Here is a 20,638-nt window from a genome sequence, read left to right on the forward strand (position 1 = left end):
TTAAACTGTATTACTTTTCTTAGTGGCTGTTTTAGTGATGACAATGTGCATTTTAGTTTAATGCAGCCATTTTTAACAGTAATTTTATCTGGTAAATTTTTCTAAAATATAGCTCTATTTCCTTCCCCCAACTTTGTCATTTTTTGTCATGTTACATATATTATAAATTCAATAATAGTTATCATTCTTGCTTTGCGTATTCTAGCTAAAACTACATTTCGTCTTTTATGTAAAAATTTATCCACAAATTTTATTTTTATAATACTCATTTCTATCAGTGATTTGAGTCAGTTTCTGGTATTTCTTTGAAGCCTTTAAGGTTTTCTTCAGTTTTTAAGGTAGGCTGGCTATCAATACACTTTCTTGGTCTTCATTAACCTGAGAATGTCTATTTTGCATTTACTTTGAAGAACAATTTCGCTAGATGTAGAATTCTAGATTGACAGTTCCTTTTCTTCCAGCATGTCAAATATATTGCCACTGCCTTCTGGTCTCCATTGTTTCTGGTAAGTCAGCTGTTAAACTGTTGTTCCTCTGTATGAGAAAATTTTTTTGCTCCTTTCGAGATCTTCCCTAACAGTTTCACTATAAAACATGTCTAGATGTAGTTCTCTGTTTACCCAGGCTTTACTAAAACCTTGTATTTGTAGTTTTTTTTGTTTGCTTGTGTTTTAAGAGACAGGGCTCTCTATGTTGCCCAGGCTTGTCCCTTAACTCCTGGGCTCAAACAATCCTCCTGCCTCAGCCTCTCAAAGTGCTGAGATTATAGGCACGAACCACTGCACCCAGCCATGTAAGGGTATTTTAAATCAAACTGAGGGAGTTTTCAGCCATTACTTCTCCAAATATTTATCCCCCTTCTAAAACTCCCATTATACATGTTGGTATGTTTGATGTCTCACAAATTTCAACATGAAGATTATCTATAATGAAATGGGGCCTTCTCTTTATGAAGCAATTATTTTTGTTCTATTTACTTTTAAAAACTTTGTTCAGTACTGATATCAAGAAAATGTGTATTTTCTTCCTTTTAGAAATAGAAGAGGGGCATAGTACTTAAAGATTTTTGTTCTGCATACATAGCATATGATGTGACAAATCAAATGAATTACTGCTTCTAGTTGCAATATCAGAATTTCTTCATATACAGCGATTAGAAGGGAGAATGAAGGTAGAACAGTGGTGTTCCTCTTCAGGAACAGACAATATTTATAAAACCTTAAATGTAATCTTTAATGAAAAGTCATATGCATTATTAAAAAAAGGGGTCATAATGATTGATGTGGAGATGGCTACATATGGTTTCTTAAGAATGCCACATCTTTTATCATACAGATTTCAAATGCCTTTTGGCTACATAAGCACTTTAAAAGAACTGAGCTACATTAACTAAATGACAACAAAAAAATATAATTAGTTCTTCATCATCACAGTAAGGCAACAACAATTAAAATATTTTCCCTTATATAGTCAAAATACTAATCTTTTCATTAAAAATCTGTAGGCAAATATGTAATTACCAAACAATGTATAGTACAGAAACAATAAAAATGTTTTAAGTCTAGTTATGATAGTTTTTCTAATAGACATAACTGTCAACAATTTATTATAAAAAATCTACATATACAATTAATAAATATTTGATCAAAAGTCTTTAAAAATATATTCATAATGAAACGTGTAGAAAGAGACATTTAAAAGTCATAGCAGTTACTACTATTACAATATTTAATCATTTTTACAATAGGTCTGCTGGTTCATTTCAATTAAGTTCATTCTCAGAACCATCACATATCTTGCTGAATTTCATTTAAGGCAAAAGCAAGCTGTTTAATTTTTGCTTCCATTGTTTTTTTATTCTTGCATGTTTCTTCCAAAAGTTCACGCATTTCTTCTTCAATCTGATGAACCTAAATCAACATGTAAATTTTACATTTTAATTTCTTAAAGAAAACGTATTTTTAAAATGCATTCTAAAAGAAGAGGTCCACAATTTATTGTTACACATTTTGAAATCTGTGATATATCTAAAGAAATGTCAGTAAAATGTAACTTGCTCAAATGCTAATAGGAAAAATACAGGATTTACACAGTATACAAAGTGCTTTCATGCATTAATATATTATCTACTTAGTTTTCATAAACTTCTTGTGCAAAAGACATGGCAATATATTTTAACTTGCCCGGAGTGGTGGCTCATGCCTGTAATCTGAGGTGGACAAATCACCTGCCTCCTGGGCTAAAGTAATCATGCGACCTCAGTCCCCCCAAAAGCTGCGACTACAGGCATGTGCCACCACACCCAGCTAATTTTTGTATTTTTAGTAGAGAGGGTTTCACCATATTGCCCATGCTGGTCTTGAATTCCTGAGCTCAAGTGATCCACCAGCCTCAGCCTCCCACAGTGCTGGGATTACAGGCTTGAGCCATTGCATCCGGCCATATAATTTCTATATCAAGTATTACTTTGCCTTTCTGTTGGTGAACTCTTTTCTAGTTGCTGATTTGTGGATCTCCAGTTTTACAGATACCTTAGTTTCTTATTATCACTTCAGAATCAGAAAAAAAATAGAAATTCATAATAATCTCACCAGAGAGGTCACATAAGAATCACCTGGGGAATTAAAAAAATACCTGAGCCTGACTCCAGACTTAATGAGTCTGAGGGGAAGTTCATAAATATGTATTATTAAAATGCTTCATAGGTGCTTCTGATGTTTGCCTCTGATTCGGCATCACCCTAAACTCAAGATTTTGTTAATAACATTGAGATAACAAAACTGATAGTCTTGAACCCAAATGAAGTACTCTTTGATAACTTTTTCCAAGGTGTTGATAGAGTATGTTTAATATATTCAGATTCTCACCCTGGCTATGTGTAACCAAACAGACTTCTATCCAAGAAGTTGATATGAAATTTTTATCCAGAGAGCAGAGAGGGTACACACTAGAATCAAATATACAATTTTTGTTTAGAAACTAGAATTATGTTCTACAATGAATGTAAGTACTACCAACGTTTTAGCCTGGTTTCATGATAGTTTTGGCAACATTCTTCATATCTATTTGGTCATGAGATCAGGTTGCCTTTGCTCTTCATAATTCTCCAAGATCCAATTTATTTAGCTATATTCATGTAATATACTGATTACTGTGAATTTTACTTACAGTACCTTTAAATTTGCAGAGTCAATACACTTCTGCTTTTCATTTGCCAGATGTGCTATTTCAGCTTGATGAGCTTCAACAATTGCATCAACTTGTTTTTTAAAGGCATCATCCATACTATGAAGCTTTTCCATTGCATTCCTTAAAACAAGAACACCCACATATACGTGTATATGTGCTGTGAATGTATGGATTAGGATGTTATTTCTTCTTGGGTGGCTCACATTCATAATGGTATGGAACTCAGTATTATGAAAGCATCAAAGGGCTATTACAGGGTAACTAAAAATATAAGTAGTTCATCATCCAGCAGAATCTACTAAGTTAACAATTAGGTTGGGATAATACATCACTAATGTATCACTATATAAAAGTTTGTTATACTTTTGTTTTCTGAAACTTATAGTGATAATATATCACTAATGTATTTATATATATATTTATACAGTGATAATATATCGCTAATATATCACTATATAAAAGTTTGTTATACTTTCATTTTCCGAAACTTAGAGTACTCTGTTTCCCCATTTATTTCGTCTATGAGTATAGTTTTTATTTTATTTTATTTTGAGACAGGGTCTTGCTGTGTCAAGGCTGGAGTACAGTGGCCTGACCACGGCTCAAAGCAACCTCTGCCTCCTGGGTTTGTGATTCTCATGCCTCAGCCTCCCAAGTAGCTGAGATTACAGGCTGTATATCACCATGGCTCAGCTAATTTTTTTGTATTTTTAGTAGAGACAGGGTTTCACTATGTTGGATAGGCTGGTCTCAAACTCCTGGCCTAAAGTGATCTGCCCAAAGTGCTGGGATTACAGGTGTGAGCCACCATCTGGCTTAAGGGTATAGTTTATAAGCACCTTCACAGATGATGACTACTATCAATCTTTTTTCCCCATACGTTTTCAGTGTGATACTTTGAGAATTGCATATTACAGATGATTTAAGTTTATGAATATGTATTTGTGGCTTCTTTATGGTAATGCTTAGTGGACAAAACACATTAAATGGTATTCACAAAATTTTAGTGCTGAAAGTATCCTAGAGGCAAAACACCAATTCCTTTATATAAATACAAATAATGCTATTAAAAAAGTAACATTCATAAAAAGAGCACATTTTCCGGTTTTGGGATAGCAATTGGTAATAAAAGATTAAATATTAGAAACACGCATCAAAAGCCTTTTTAAAATTGTACCACTTAGTAGCCAAGTGACTAGGGGCAAGTCACAAACTGAGTTTTCCAACTATAAAACAGGATAATCCTGCCTGTTCTGCCAACCTTACAGGATTACTGTTGGGTTCAAAATAAGATAGAAGAAACTGACCTTATACACTGTAAAACGCTATACAAGTACAACCTGTTATTATTAACAATAATTGGCTTATTTTATTACAATTCCATTAAATTAAAAAAGTATTTATAGCAATCTTAGTCATAAAGGCAATTCATGTATAAAATCGTCTGTATTTTTATATTAATGATATAATAAATAATGGAATGGAGAAGATTCTAAAGATTGTTGGGTTTTATAATTTTTATTCGATTTTTGCTAATTATAGAATATGACTTTCTTTTTAAAACTGAAAGACTCCTAACTGTAAATTTGTTGCTGGCAGGATAAAAAATTGCAACAGATTCCAAGCCAAGGTTCTTGTATTAGTATTTGGTTGAATGCCAAGTGGAACAGGGTCTATCAATGGAAAACAACTGTGCTATCAACCAAAACTTTCTGCAGAGTATAACAACACTTTCCCATTAGACTGAGTCAAAGCAATAAATCAAATTCTAGGTTACATTAGAGTTGATATAATTAGAACTTATCTTTAAATGAGATTTTTGGGCTATCCATAGCCATGTTATCTAAAGCACTGTCTTGACATGAGAACTAATCATTAACCTGGGCTACTTAATTTTGAAGTTATCAATTTTATAAATTATTTTTAACAAGTCGAGTTATATTTTTTAATACAGTAAAACCTTATTTACTCTTGAGTATTTTATGGAACCCACATAACTGTGGCAGCTAGGTACACATTTTACTTCCTCTCTTTAAAATCGGCTCTCATCCTCAGCTTGTGCTGGCAATTGCTATCTAAATGTCCTCTCGCCTCCTCAAGAGCTCACTGCCCCGGTAGTCAACTGACAGACTCCTAAAATTTCACTTACAACAACTAAAATATCACTAGCTGGTTTCATTCAAACAGAGTTTAAAACTATCATAGTAATAAAAACAAATTGTTCATATAGCAATTCTTGTTTGTTTTTGAAACAAAGTTTTGTTCTCGTTGCCCAGGCTGGAGTGCAATGGTGCAATCTCAGCTCACTGTAACCTCTACCTCCTGGGTTTAAGTGGTTCTCCTGCTTCAGCCTCCTGAGTAGCTGGGATTACAGGTGCCTGCCACCACGCCTGGCTAATTTTTTATATTTTTAGTAGAGATGAGGTTTCACTGTGGTGGTCAGGTTGGTCTCAAACTCCTGATCTCTGGTGATCCCCCCACCTTGGCCTCCCAAAGTGCTGAGATTACAGGTGTGAGCCACTGCATGCAGCTTCATGTAGCAATTCTTATGTGTCAGGCACTGTTATAAGAACTAGATAATTCACACAATCCATATCTATTCATAAACACACATATATAAAAAATATGTGTGTTATCTAACATAAGGTAGATGCTACTGCTATCTTCATTTTACAGATGAAATGAAAACAAACTTCTTGGCAAATAACTTTGTCCTACATCATTTTTAGCCCTTCTCTCTTTACACAGATTTCACCTATCCCACAGTGTTTACAATTAAGGAGATCTCAAATCCTTTAGAACTTAATGCTTACTTTTGTAGTTCAATACTTTTGTCTCTTTCCGCTTTAAGTTTCTTCTCCTTGTTTTCAAATTTTTCTTTCACTTCTTTTACTTGTGTTTCAAGATGACATAGAAGTTCTCCTTTATCATGCCACTTCTGATTCAGTGTACTAATATGAGAATTGGAAAAATAAATTGGGTTTATGAAATTATTAAGCCACATTTTATTTCTCAATGGGAAATACTGTACTGTACAATACCTGTAAGCTTTTCTAATTTCTTCAAGTTCTACTTCCTTTCCTTTCAACTGTTGTTTTAGTTTTTCTTTTCTTTCATTGTGCCTTTCCAACTTCTCAAGTACCTCATCCAATTGTGCAGATTTTTCGTCAAGTTGTTCTTGAGTGCATTTTTCTATTTCTGTGATCTTTTCTTGTAATCTTTTGATGTGTTCATCCTTTTCTTGTAAGCACTTCAAGAAAAAAATTGGTACTTTGTTTTTATTAACTTTAAATGCTTCATATGCTGGTTAATTAGATATGGTTTAATTTATCCTTTAAAATAACATTTTAATCACATAAAAGATTCATTTTCTTGTGACTCCTAACCTTTGATTGACACTGAGTATTTACAGTTATTCCAAAGGCCATAATAAGATTCTCCATTAAATTCTTAAGTAAAGTTCATACCAAATTAATAAACATCATGTATAACTTTTTAAAAGCAAAGGGGCAAATATTATAAAAAGAAATGCATGATAGTCTACTCCAAATCTGACAACAGTTGGGAAACACTGAAAAACAGTTTTTGGATATTTTGATCTCCAGATTTTGAAACCTGTCATTTGCTCTTTAACTGAAGTAAAATGTCAAACTTACATCTTTTAATTTTCTAATAGTTTCAGTTTGGTCTTCTATGATTTTACACTTTATTCTTAATGCATCACTATCACTTTCATTTGTCTTTCGCAGACATTCATTCTCTCTAGATAAACTTTCAATTTGAGCTTCCAATTTTCCATGATTTTGAGCTAGAGAAGATCCTAAGAAACAAAAATCATCAATTACAAACTTTAAAACACCTTGGGGGTTTTGTATCTTCTTAAACTCTAACAATCTATAATACAATAATAATAAAAATAAATAAAGAAATGTAGCTTACAATAGGGAATACAAAGAGGAAAGGGGAAGCCAACAAGAAGGCCTCTTAAACATCTGTGGCTATTTTAAAACCTGAAACCACAAATAAAGTTGAGAACAAGTAACTCAGATATGTAATATTAATTCACGTTATGGTATTCAAACAAAAAAGAGGATATTAAAAATTCCTACAGGGAATGAACAAATAAGCAATGCTCCATTAAGACCAAATATCTTGGTTGGGCACAGCTGCTCACATCTGTAATCCTAGCACTTTGGGAGGCCTAGCTGGGTGGATCACTTGAGGTGAGGAGTTTGAAATCAGCCTGGCCAATGTGGTGAAACTCTGTCTCTACTAAAAATACAAAAAAATTAGTCAGTGTGGTGGTGCATGTCTGTAATCCCAGCTACTGTGGGGAATGCGGCAGAATTGTTTGAATCTGGGAGGCAGAGTTGCAGTGTGCCAAGATCACACCACTGCACTTTAGCCTGAGGGACAGAGTGAGACTCTAATGTCTCAAAAAAAAACCAAACAAAAAACCCAGTATATATCTCTTACTTTACAGTGATACAAAAGGGAATGAGACTGAGGGTTTACCGAAACCTAGTTTTCATTCATATATTTTAATTTGTGCATACACAATAAATTTTGCATATATCAGAAAATGTGTATATGTACAAATAACTTAAAATCACTGTATAAGAATTATTTTTGGCCGGGTACAGTGGCTCACACCTGTAATCCCAGCATTTTGGGAGGCCGGAGTGGGCGGATCACCTGAGGTCGAGAGTTCGAGAATTCAGCCTAGCCAAAACAGGGAAACCCCATCTCTGCTAAAAATACACAAATTTGCCAGGCATGGTGGCACATGCCTGTAATCCCAGCCACTTGGGAAGCTGAGGCAGGAGAATTGCTTCAATCCAGAAGGCAGAGGTTGCAGTGAGCCGACATCATGCCATTGCACTCCAGCCTAGGCAACAACAGTGAAACTCCCGTCTCAAAAAAAAAAAAAAATTTTTTTAACAATATATTTAGGCCGGATGCAGTGGCTCATGCCTGTAATCCCAATACTTTGGGAGGCCCAGGCTGGTGGATTGCCTGAGGTAAGGAGTTCGAGACCAGCCTGGCCAACATGGAGAAACCCCGTTTCCACTACAAATTCAAAATTAGCCAGACATGGTGGTACATGCCTGTAATCCCAGCTACTTGGGAGGCTGAGGCAGGAAAATTGTTTGAACCCAGGAGGCAGAGGTCTTGGTAAGCCGAGATTGTGCCTTTGCACTCTAGGCTGGGCAACGAGAGCAAATCTCTCAAACCAAACCAAACCAAACGAATATATTTAGATGTTGCATTGTAAAAGTACACATGGTTCAGAAAAGTAGTCAAATTATCATCGGAAAAAAATTTGAAAAAATCAGAGCCATAACTTCTTCACTGGTGTAATAAACTATTTCCCATTTCCTAAGAGGTCTGCATCTCACCTTGAGTTGGCAAACACCCACTTAGCCCTCCAGATAAAGGGTCACCTTTCTTCTGGGCATCTTTAGGCAGAGTTGAGCCTTTTTCTCTCAATACCCAGATTGCTCGTTTATAAGCATAAGCTATTTTCCCTTTGAAAATCTGATAATTTTACCCTGTTGTGCCAGTTCATGTCCCCATACTTTTCTTTCTGTCCTTAAACCAAGTATTAGTGATTCCTTTGCTGCTAGCTCAGAAATAAGCTGGACTTTTTCGTGCTTGAGAAGTTCTATTTGAATACTCTTCTCCTTGTCATCTTCAATTAAAATTTCAAGGGTGTTGATTTGATTCTGTATATTCCCCGAAAAAATAAAAAAGAATTATTATACTAAGTGCTTCTTTATTTTCCATTTTTTCCATCTTATAATAAGAAAAAATGTTATTTAAGCAAATATAAGTAAACATTACCAAATTTTACAAAGAAGTTTTAGTTTTACCAACTAAAGACAAATGTAGGTCACGAAATAAAAAGCCAAATTTAAGAGGCCACTCCTTTAAACAACATGAATTTTATTCTAAAATTGTTGAAGAGCAACTATAACTGTAAAACTCAAAAATTTCACCAAGCATTTATATCAATAGTCTAAAAGTCATTTTTCAGAAATAAGTTATTTTGCATAAAACAGTAATATTTAAAATTGAGACAACAGCAATAAAGACAATTTAAAGATTATTACATCTAAGTATATCTAAAACTATCATCATCACCACCACAAAATTCATATCAGCTATCCAAGTGGTGCTTCCCAAACTTTAACCATTTGAGTATCACCTTTACAATTTTTACTGTGTCAATGTACTCCTGGCACCTATTTAATTGAACATGTTTCTTAAAGTTTGTTCACCTATTTTACCTAAATGCTATCTTGATGTAAGCAATATAATCTGTGAAATCACAGGTTTAATTTCTTTAGTTTCTGTTCTTATATGCAATATCATTTAAAAGTTCCTTTTGTGTACTTCCTAAAATTTTAACAATCCACTTGAGAAAATAATATAAAAAATTTAATAATGTTGCAAAGTCTTACCTGTAAATTTGCTGCTGTTTCTTGTTTCAATTTAGAAACTTCTGCGAGTTTTGTTTTTTGTTCCTTCACCATACATGTCAGATCTTTAATTAAAGAGGAAGACTCATTTTCTTTTCGTTGAGCCCAAATAAGAGCGTGTTTGCTCTTTGCTAATTCAGTTGCAACATTTTCAAAACCATCTTTAACCTATATTTCAAAATTGTACTATAAATAGCAGTTCTCCAAATGATTAGAAAATATTTGCTTCTGGAAATAGTTTACATCTTTTTTAGAATCACAGTTATAGCAAAAGAATAAAATTTAAAGATAATCTGTTTCAATCTACTAATTTCCAGATGATGAAACAGAGACCCAGGGTGATTATTTTCTATTTGCCTAAAGTGATCCAGGGAATTAGTGTCAAATCTAAAGCCAGAACTCATTTGTTTGAGCTGGGCATGGTGGCTCATGCTTGTAATCCCAGCACTTTGGGAGGCCAAGGAGGGCAGATCACTTGAGGTTAGGAGTTTCAGACCAGCCTGGCCAAAATGGTAACAGCCCATCTCCACTAAAAATACAAAAATTAGCCAGGTGTGGTGGTGAGTGCCTGTAATCCTAGTTACTTGGGAGGCCGAGGCAGAAGAATCACTTGAACCTGGGGGGCCAGATATTGTTCTAGGCACTGAAATGCATCAGTGAGTATACAGATTAAAATTTGCTTTTATAAAGCTTAAATTCTACGTGGCAGGAACTGACAATATAACAACAAGCATAATAAATTATATATTGTGTTAGATGATACAACATGCTTAGGAAAAAGGTTTGTGAAGTTGGGAGATGTGGGTTCAATTTTAACTGGCATAATCACTGAGAAGGTAACAATGGAGCAATGACTGGAAAGAGGTAAGGAATGGAGCCACGTGAATGTGTGGGAAAGGAGTGTTCTAGGCAGGAATGTGCCTGATATGTTGGAGGAGTAGGAAGAAGGGTGATGTCATTGGGGCATAAATAAAGGGGAGGGTAATAGGAGATGAAATCAGAGGGCTAGATTGTGAAGTGTTTTCATCACTACTGTGAATAAAATGGAGGGAAAACATATATTTTAAAAGAACATTCTAGCTTTTGCCTTTGGGATAAACAAAAGTGGTAGGGGAAGGATAGAGGTAGGAAGATTAACTTGAAAGCTCTTCATATAATACAAGATAATGTGACATACCAGAGTGGCTGTGTTAGAGGTGGTAAGAAATGGTCACATGTATATTTTTAAAATAAAGATGACAGACAGAATCTCTCGAGGTACTAAAAGTGTAGTGTCAGAGAAAGAGTAATCAACAATGACTTTGTTTTTGGCCTAAGCACCTAGAAGGATGGAGTTGCTTTAACTGGGACTGGAAAAATGACAGAGTAGAAGGTTTGCGAGGCAAACCAGCAGTTAAGTAGAATATGTTAAACAGGCAGTTAAAGACACAGAAGTTTGGAATTCATGCAAAATGTCTAGGCTGGGAGTATAATGATGCTGGAGGAGTTTACCAAGAGAATGAATGTTTAAAAAAAAACAAAAGTAATTTAAGGGCTGAAAACTTGGGCACTGCAATAATGAGGTTGTCGAGAAAGTAAGAGAAAGTAACAAAAAAGAGACTGAAAAGTGACATAACGGAGAGCCCAGAAAACCAAGAAATGCACTGTGCTGGAAACCAAGCAAACAGAGTATGGAAGAGGAAAAAGCTATTGACCTGTCTATTGCTGCACCTAGGTCAAATCAGATGAGGACAAATTTGACTGATGACTTTCATAGTGTAGACATTGCAGGTGGCTTTGATAGAGCAATGCTAGCACAGCAATAGCGAGAGAAGCAGAGAAATCAAAGACAGCAAACGCACAAGTTTGAGATGTTCTATTGCAAATGGAAGGAGAGAAATAACGTAGTCAAAGGAAGAAATGGAATGAGTTTTCTTAAGATGAGAGAAATCAAAGCATGTTTGTATGCTAAAGGGAATGATCCAATATAAAGGGAAAAATTGCAGATGTATGAGAGCAAGAGAGAAGACTTGCTGAAGCCACATCTTAAGTAGGCAGGAGGAAATGAGATCTAGTGTACACCGGGTGGGACTGGCCTAAGGAGCACAATTATTCCTCTATAGCAGGGGTTACCGAACTTTTTCTAGAAAGTGCCAGATAGCAAACTGTTAGGCTATACAGACTAGGCCATATAAACTCTGTTGAAAGTACTCAACTACAGTTGGGCATGGTGGCTCATGCCTGTAATCCCAGCACGTTAGGAGGCTGAGGAGGGTGGATGACCTGAGGTCAGCAGTTGAGACCAATTTGATCAATAAATATAGTGAAACCCTGTCTCTACTAAAAATACAAAAATTAACTGGGCTAGTGGCATGTGACTATAGTCCCAGCTACTCAGGAGGCTGAGACAAAAGAATTGCTTGAATCTAGGAGGCGAAAGATGCAGTGAGCTGCAGTCATGCCACTGCACTGCACTCCAACCTGGGCAACAGACTCCATCTTAAAAAAAAAGAAAGTACTCAACTATGCTTTTGTAATACAAAAGCAGCCCTAGATAATATGTAAAAAATAAGCATGGCTCTGTTTCGATAAAGCTTTACTTAAAAAAAAAAAAAAGGTAGTCAGCCATATTTGGCTTGGGGGGCTTCAGCTTTGCCAATCCCTGCTCTATAGTAATAGGAGGGAATTCAGGTTCTTTGATTCCTATTCCAATGCTCTCTTGACTTCAACATTTATAATCTTACTCAGTTTTTGCAAGAGCAATAAAGAGTAGCTATTATTTATTTGAGGAAACTAAGGCCTCTAAGAATTTATATATTTTACTTAACATTATAAAGCCAATGTTTAACACAGCTATGTTTCTATAACAAAGTCCTCTCATCAAACTATATCTTACTGATTCTGTTTTCAATAAAGGGCTGGTGCCAATTCTTACATCTTGAAATCTTCTGGCTTCAACAGTTAGAGCAACACGGAATTCGTTTTCTAAGTCCATATACTGCTGGTTTAACACATCAATTTTCTCTTGGTATTCTTTTATCACTTGCTCATGCTTTTTCTCTTCTTTGGCCATTTCTTTAGCTAAGGCATCCTGGAACTCAGTATCAGTAAAAAATTCCCTTGTTTCAAGTTCTTTCCTGGAGTAAAAAACACATAAAGATCAAAGGATGATACTCACTTGAAAAGAAACATTTTAAAGGTCTTTACATAGTTCTTAACATTCTATATTCACTACTGTTAATTCAATATCAGCCTCTCACTTTCTTTTTTTTTTTTTTGAGACGTAGTTTCACTCTTGTTACCCAGGCTGGAGTGCAATGGTGCAATCTCGGCTCACTGCAACCTCTGCCTCCTGGGTTCAAGCAATTCTCCTGCCTCAGCCTCCTGAGTAGCTGGGATTACAGGCATGCGCCACCATGCCCAGCTAATTTTTTGCATTTTTAGTAGAGAAGGGGTTTCACCATGTTGACCAGGATGGTCTTGATCTCTTGACCTCGTGATCCACCCGCCTCGGCCTCCCAAAGTGCTGGGAAGCCTCTCACTTTCAAACACAGTAACTGGGCATAGATAGGTACAAGTAATATGAGTGTTATTTGATTGTGTATTTAATAATGATGGGGATAAGAGAAGTATGTCAAATCTTAACTTCATGAGATAGTTCAGAATCATTCTAAGGCTACAGAAATTCTTCAGGCACATTTACATAAGATGCTTCACTGTATCTACTACTTTGGCTGAGTCTTTGACTTGCAATAAATATAGTCTGATTAGCACTGGTGATTCGTTAATAGAAAAAGTCAGTTAAAGTGTAAAGTTATTTACTAATCTTTTGATAGAGAGCCAGTTTTTAATTTAAATGTGAGTTTGTTCTTTACAGTTCCCCACTACTTTTCTTGCATTACTTGAACCCATAATGTGAAACCCATTATTTCCAGTTTTTGGTTTATTTAAACTTGAATGAAAACTTAAAAGACATCTGTAAAGGAAACTAAGTAAAAAGTTCTAGATTTTTTATGATTATTTTCCCCCTATCTTTTATAGTTGTCTTTTCTTTACATGATGACCATTTTCCCCAGAGCACCAAAATTTATGCATTAAAGTTTATGTAGGTATAAAACAAAACAGATTTGGGAATAAATACAATTAACATATGACAATCATACAATTCCACTGGACAGTACATAGATAACTGAAATAGATAAGCTGAAAATGTTCAAATTACTATGGCTTCTACAGAGCAAGAGTTGACAAACTAAAGCCTATCAGCCAAATATGACCTGTTGCCTTTTTCTTTGTAAATAAACTTTTATTGGAATACAGCCATGGTGTTCATTTATATATTATCTATGACTACTTTTGTGCTACAAAGGCAAAGTAAGGTGTGGCCTGTAAAGCCTGAAATATTTTCTGTGACCCTTTACAGAAAAAGTTCATTGACCCCCCTCTTTCAGAGGAATAAAGAATACTGATTAATTAATTCACTTATTAATTTACTAATTAATTAACTTGGAGGCCAATTAAAAATTTTCTCTCTATATAAAGACCAACTTTTAGCTGGGTTTGGAGAAATGAAAAATAAGCTATACTGTTATAAATCTATACCTCAAATACTGATAACAAAGTTACCTATTTGTTTTTTAGCTAGTAGTTCTTGCTATAGGGCTGATTCTAATGTACACATAAATATGGCATTTTCACCAACTAATTCTGTCAGACTTCACCAATACTCAGTCACTATCTTTAAATACTGGTGGTGAGACCCAGTAGCTTTCTTTCTCTATTTCTAAATGCCAATACATTCTTGATACATTTTTCATTTACCTGTGTTCCTGCTCTTTCAGTGTAAGAAGTTCATGAAGTTGTTGCACTTGTTCCCTTTCTTGATGAAGGGAAGTTCTAAGTAAGTATATTTCTTTATCAGCAGCTGAAGCTTTGAGTTCCACCTCTTGGATCAGTCTTATCTGAGTAAAATACACACAACTATAGTATTTACATAATAATCTCCCCTGCTATTTTAATGTCAGTTTCTGTAAGAAAAGTCCCTTTTAAATGACAGAATCTGGTGACTAAGTTGATTTTCAAAATTTAATAAATTAATGATGTTATGGTCACACAAAGTACAGCCTTGGAAAGAACAAATACACTAGCATTAACTATTGTTTATTTGCATCACAGATTTTAATGATAATTTTCATTCAGAAAGCATGAAAATGAAATTCCTTCAACCACTTAAAAGCCTTTTTAAAAGCCAGCTCTCTCAGAATAAAAGCCTAATTACCTGCAATATCTCCATCAACTTTTCTTTTTAATTGCTTTGTGTTAAGTGCTAGTAGCCTTAATTTAGACATAATTCAACAGGCTATGTGACTGTTAAATTAACAGTAATTTAACATTTGCTTACAGCCTCACATCTTTTAGGTTACGAAGTGGTATAATCTGTTTCAAGACAGAATCTATGAATTTGTGTTAATCTACGCCATCGATACATTAAAATAAATACCTGTGCCACCTGCTGCTGCCTTTTTTGTCTCTCCATTTTTTCTAATGTTTTTTCCAGGGTTCTTAGGTGTTTAAGATGATCCTCTTGTTGATCTTTTGCTTTCATTAGTTCAACAGTCAGTTTTTTAATTTCATTTTGAAGTTTGTGAACCATAACTTCGAGTTGTCCTTTGGAATTTCTCTCTTTAAAAATAATTTCCTTTAGCCTAAAGCAGAAGTTATATGTGGTGTTAAGTATATGACACATATAAAAATGATAAAATTGTAATGTTAAAACTTAGAGAAGATCTGAAGTATGTTTCAAACTCTAATTACAGTAAATACTGGCAGAAAAATAGTGTGTCTTTCCCCTACTCCTGAACCTAACCTTATGCTCAAAAGAAAAATATTTCATAAAAACTACTATTTAACAGCAGAACTTTACTAAACAATTTGTCTTAGGCATTGTCCTAGATACGGATTTAAAGGCAAGCAGGTGTAAAAGATGAACAAGATGGACTCTTCTCTGCTTTCAAGGAACTCTGCATCTCACAGAGAGAACAGACATGATATATTTATAAGGTGATGTAACAGATATGCTACATAAACAGCAACCTATAAGTCAATTTTGACTTCTTGTATCTAACCCAGACACTCAGCATCCCTCCCAGCTTTGTACTGGTCAGAACCCTTTTATTACAACTGAAAACTCTTAGTTTAAATAAAAAGAGAGTATTTACTGACTCGCATAAGCAAACATATTGAAAGACGGGGTGGCACTATCTTGAGGGACCACTGAAACCAAGAACATAACACCATCCTAGGGTCTGGTTTCAAAAGCAGACTCTAGGAAATTAGATAAAGGCAGTCCTGATGGTGTCATGTAAGCTCCTTTAGTTTGGGATAAGGGTACAGGAGGGAGACTACAAACATCTCTGGGATCATATTCTAATAGCTCTGAACCAAACAGGATAGACTACCTTTCTCTAATTCAGCTTAGAATGAGTCCTAGACAAGTCTCTGATTAGTCCAGCTGGATTCATATGTCCACTCCATGAACCAATCACTGTGGCCACAGGCTACGGCATTATGTTTACCCAGCTTAGGTCAAGTGCTCATCCCTTACCCAAATACTACAGACAGGTGGTTGAGGTGACAGAGTATAAGTCTATTGTTTGCAAAAGGGATACTGACAAAGACACAGCCCCATGAAGAAACTACTGAGCCAGGCAGCCAACCCAAAGTAATTTCCAAGAAATACTTAAAATATATCCATTTACTTCTACCCTATGGCCATTTTTCCAGTTCTTGAACTTATCACCTTCCTTCTTGACTTCAATAAGAGTACTCTTCACACTAGTCTTCCTTTGTTCATGCTCTCAACTCCTGTTTGGTATGCTATACAAAAGAGACAGAGACTGTATGTGGGTAGGGGGCAGGGAAGCCACAGAGAAGCAGAAATGGAGCACTCATCTAAGCAACAGATAAAAGCCTAAAGAAAGGTAACAGCTTGGAATACAGAGGAGACAGTTCAATGTTTTTTAAAATGATATCAATACCAATTGATGAATAAAGGCAGCATTAAAGATGATAATCAATATCAACTGGATTTGGGATATGAGAAGCAAGAAGAAAAAAAAGATTCCTTGATTTCTATAGTTTTGATGACTGAATGGATGCTGGATGGGCACCATTTATTAGGGCAAGAAATACATAATACGGAAGAAGAATGAGCCCACCTGAGGCCATGCTGATCTTAAGAAACTTATGAGGAATACAGGCAAGGCATTTTTAGTACGTAATCAGAGGAACAGATCTGGTCATCAAGGAGGTCTGGATAATAAAGCCACCACAGTAGATAACATTCATTTTTTGAAATAGCATATACTCATAGCATGGTGCCTACATGCCAGACCCTGTATTAGGGATACGGAGTCCCTACCAAGGCACATACGGGAGTAGGAAGATTGGTAAGGATCTAATCTCAAACGAACGTGGGTGGGTGGGGGATAGATAAAAGAGAATCAGAAAAGATAGACTTTTCATGAGAAAAATGAATACATAACTTGGGAAATACAGGCACAACAATAGGTTAAGTAAGAAGAAAAATGAAGTCTGCCCACAGTCTTCCAGTTTAAATGGACTTTTGCTAGCAGCCCTAGACACAGCTTCCTCTTAATATCCCACTCAATACCTAGAATACAGAATAAAGTAAAATTTCATACACATACAACTGAAAACAAAAGATAACACAATGCCAAAATCTGGGAATAATTCCATTTATAAGGCAAATGGAACTAAACTGAAATTAAAAACAATTCCTAGAATACTCAGGCTTTGTCTCATGAAACCGCTCCATTCTGAAAAAAGGAAGACTTACCCTTTCTCTTCTACTGCCTGTCCATGACTCAGTCACAGGGTCTCTATACATCTGTCATTACATAATGTTTCCTATGCACTTACGGAAAGCAGGGTGCTGTTTTTCTGAGGTAGTCAGAGCACTCTTTTTTCAAAAAAAAACACAAAAAACCAAATTTCTTCTCATAGTGCACTCTTAATTGAATCATCCTGTACCCTCATCTATACCTAGTATTTTCTTGTATCAATTCAGACAGACATTTGTAAAACACAAATAAGGCATGAAGTTGGTGGGTAGTGGTAAAAGGGCTAGTAATAAAACAATGCATCACAGCTTCATAATTAAAGAGGTTCTCATAGCACGCAGGTTGGGTACTATAATTGTCCTTATAATCCACAGGTACAACAAACAGATCAGAGAAAAATCTAGTGGGGTAGAATATACTGGATTAGTTTCACAAAACTTTACAAGTTAAATGCTTAAAAGAAACTGGGAACTCGGCTGTGAACTGTGTACATCAACTTATTTAAATGAGATTTTAGAAGAATTATCCACTGCACAATCAGACAGGAAATGGAACCAAGATCAACTTCTCAGAGTCTGTTAACAAATGCCAAGTCTAGAAACCTAGTGCTCATTCAAGGGTAAGAAACCATCAGAAACTCTAAAAATCTTATAATCATTTGAGAAAAAGCATAACATGAGAAATAACTACAGGAAACAGAGAAAAAGTTATTGTAATTTTAAAAGCTGGTGTTTTCAAAGAATGAAATGAAAGTATTAAAGAATGCAATACAAAAAAAAAAAACACACATAAAATGGGAGATGTAATGGTGAGGACAGAAGAATAAAAACATTAGAATTAAGAAACTGGGCTATGTGATACAAAAGCCCATTGCAGAAGATGAGTATGTGATGAGATCAAATATGACCCATGAAGCTTTAAGAAAAAGGTTGCCAATGCCTGCCCTTTACAGAATCTGGCACTTTACATAAAAAGTTTGTTAATCACTGCTCTAGTCTCTTGCTGTTCTTTACTTACAATATTTATCTGACACTTCCCTGTTGAGGGCTCAAATACATGTACCTGAATTTCTTGTTAATATAACAAGCTAAAAAGCACTGAATGATCTAATTAAGTTACTTAAAATCAAACTAAAACCACATACACTGTTTTTGACTCAACTACACTGAAACTAAGGTATTCCAATTCTAAAGTCAGTATTCTTTATGCTATGAGATATCTTCAGGCTTATTACCTATCTGTGGTAAGTAGAGCCAGACTATGCATATCATCTTTTTTATTTGCATGTTTATGCAGCTCATCAATATAATCCATTAGTTTCTTTTCAGCCTGCTCAGCTCTCCATCTCTTCTCTCTCTCTTGGTCTAGCTGTTCAATAAGGGACTGAAAGAAAACAACAAAGTTATGTGAACTTAGAAAAGTTACCTAACTCTTACTGCCTCAATTTTTGCATTTATAAAAGGGGAATAATAGTACCTACTTCCAAGAGCTGCAGTGAAAATTATTATTTTTTTTTTGAGTCTCACTCTGTCATCCAGGCTGGAGTGCAGTGGTGCGATCTTGGCTCACTGAACCTCCACCTCCTGGGTTCAAGTGATTCTTTTGCCTCAGCCTCCCAAGTAGCTGGGACTACAGGCATGTGCCACCACACCTGGCTGACTTTTGTATTTTTAGTAGAGATGAGGTTTTATCATGTTGGCCAGGCTGGTCTCGAACTCCTGACCTCAAGTGATCCACCAACTTCAGCCTCCCAAAGTGTTGGGATTACAGGCGTGAGCCAGTGTGCCTAGCTGAGAATTAAGTCAATGGTAGCAAAGCATATGGAAAAGTGCAGAACAGTGCCTGGTACATAATAACCACCCAATAAATGTTAGCTGCTATTATTAGGCCATAGTAGGTAAGATTAACTTTTCGAAATAGCACATAGCATGGCACCCACATGCCAGATCCTGTATTAGGATAGAGAGTCCCTACCAAGGCATACAAAAGAATATGAAGATTGGTAAAGATCTAATTTTAAACAAATGTCGGAGGTAGATAAAGAATCAGAAAAGATTGATTTTTTTCATGAGAAAAATGAATATGTAACTTGGGAAACACAGGCACGACAACAGGTTAAGTAAGAAGAAAGATGAAGTGTGTCCAAAGTCATAATGATAATTCTTATTATTTTTCAGTATTAAAGCCTCTATAGTTGAGAATAAGGGGAGGAAACTAGTAGCCTAAAATGTAGCAATTCTACTACTGAAAGAACAATACACAAGTAATATAAGGGCAAGTTAACAAAAAATATAAAATATTGAATCGACATGTACTGAAGTTTCTCAATATGAGAACTGTTAAGCACATTTCGAAGAATTAAAAAATTTCTGAACACCTCTTATGCTTTGCTACCATTAATTTGGATCCACTGGTCCAAAATTGAGTTTCAGGGGAGTCCATGAAAACCTTGAAATTATACACACTTTTTTGAGTGTAAAAATAGCTTTCTTTGAGAAGACCTGTAGATTTTTTTAGACACTGAAAAGGATCTCACACCCAAAAAAGTAGGAAGCACTACTTTAAGAAACAAGAATTAAAAAAATCTGTAACTGGCCGGGCGTGGTGGCTCAAGCCTGTAATCCCAGCACTTTGGGAGGCCGAGGCGGGTGGATCACGAGGTCGAGAGATCGAGACCATCCTGGTCAACATGGTGAAACCCCGTCTCTACTAAAAATACAAAAAATTAGCTGGGCATGGTGGCGCTTGCCTGTAATCCCAGCTACTCAGGAGGCTGAGGCAGGAGAATTGCTTGAACCCAGGAGGCAGAGGTTGCAGTGAGCTGAGATCACGCCATTGCACTCCAGCCTGGGTAACAAGAGCGAAACTCCGTCTCAAAAAAAAAAAAAAAAAAAACAAACCTGTTTCTTCCTCCAAAAGCATATAACAAATGATTTCACTTAAATCTATTAAAAAAATGCAATTTTCATTCATTCAAAAATAATGTTACATAAAATCTGGAAATCAGGAAAGAAAAAATAACCCAATTTTCATCACTCCGATAAAATTAAAACACTTTTTGCTAATAAAAGCATGCATAAGGCCGGGCGCAGTGGCTCAAGCCTGTAATCCCAGCACTTTGGGAGG

General features: G+C 35.5%; 1 protein-coding gene across 7 annotated transcripts in view; it reads right to left on the reverse strand.

Annotated features, from left to right (window-relative positions):
- Positions 1-1,589: 1,589 nt before the first annotated feature.
- The window catches only part of LRRCC1 (leucine rich repeat and coiled-coil centrosomal protein 1), a 39,464-nt gene continuing 20,415 nt past the window's right edge, over positions 1,590-20,638 (reverse strand). For 4 of the 7 annotated variants that reach the window (XM_039464887.2, XM_039464888.2, XM_039464889.2 and 1 more), the window contains 11 exons: positions 18,747-18,895; positions 15,151-15,355; positions 14,472-14,611; positions 12,586-12,787; positions 9,654-9,839; positions 8,741-8,915; positions 6,846-7,009; positions 6,231-6,439; positions 6,003-6,140; positions 3,174-3,309; positions 1,590-1,910 (listed from right to left, as the gene is read on the reverse strand). In XM_039464887.2, coding sequence (XP_039320821.1) covers positions 1,788-1,910; positions 3,174-3,309; positions 6,003-6,140; positions 6,231-6,439; positions 6,846-7,009; positions 8,741-8,915; positions 9,654-9,839; positions 12,586-12,787; positions 14,472-14,611; positions 15,151-15,355; positions 18,747-18,895 — 1,827 coding nt within the window. In that variant the 3' untranslated portion in view covers positions 1,590-1,787. Of the gene's footprint in view, positions 1,911-3,173; positions 3,310-6,002; positions 6,141-6,230; positions 6,440-6,845; positions 7,010-8,740; positions 8,916-9,653; positions 9,840-12,546; positions 12,788-14,471; positions 14,612-15,150; positions 15,356-18,746; positions 18,896-20,638 lie in introns of all 7 variants that reach the window. The other 3 variants (XM_074386918.1, XM_074386919.1, XM_074386917.1) reach the window with 1 other exon arrangement.

Source organism: Saimiri boliviensis, chromosome 15 (assembly GCF_048565385.1).
Source record: "Saimiri boliviensis isolate mSaiBol1 chromosome 15, mSaiBol1.pri, whole genome shotgun sequence".
NCBI classification, from domain to species: domain Eukaryota; kingdom Metazoa; phylum Chordata; class Mammalia; order Primates; family Cebidae; genus Saimiri; species Saimiri boliviensis.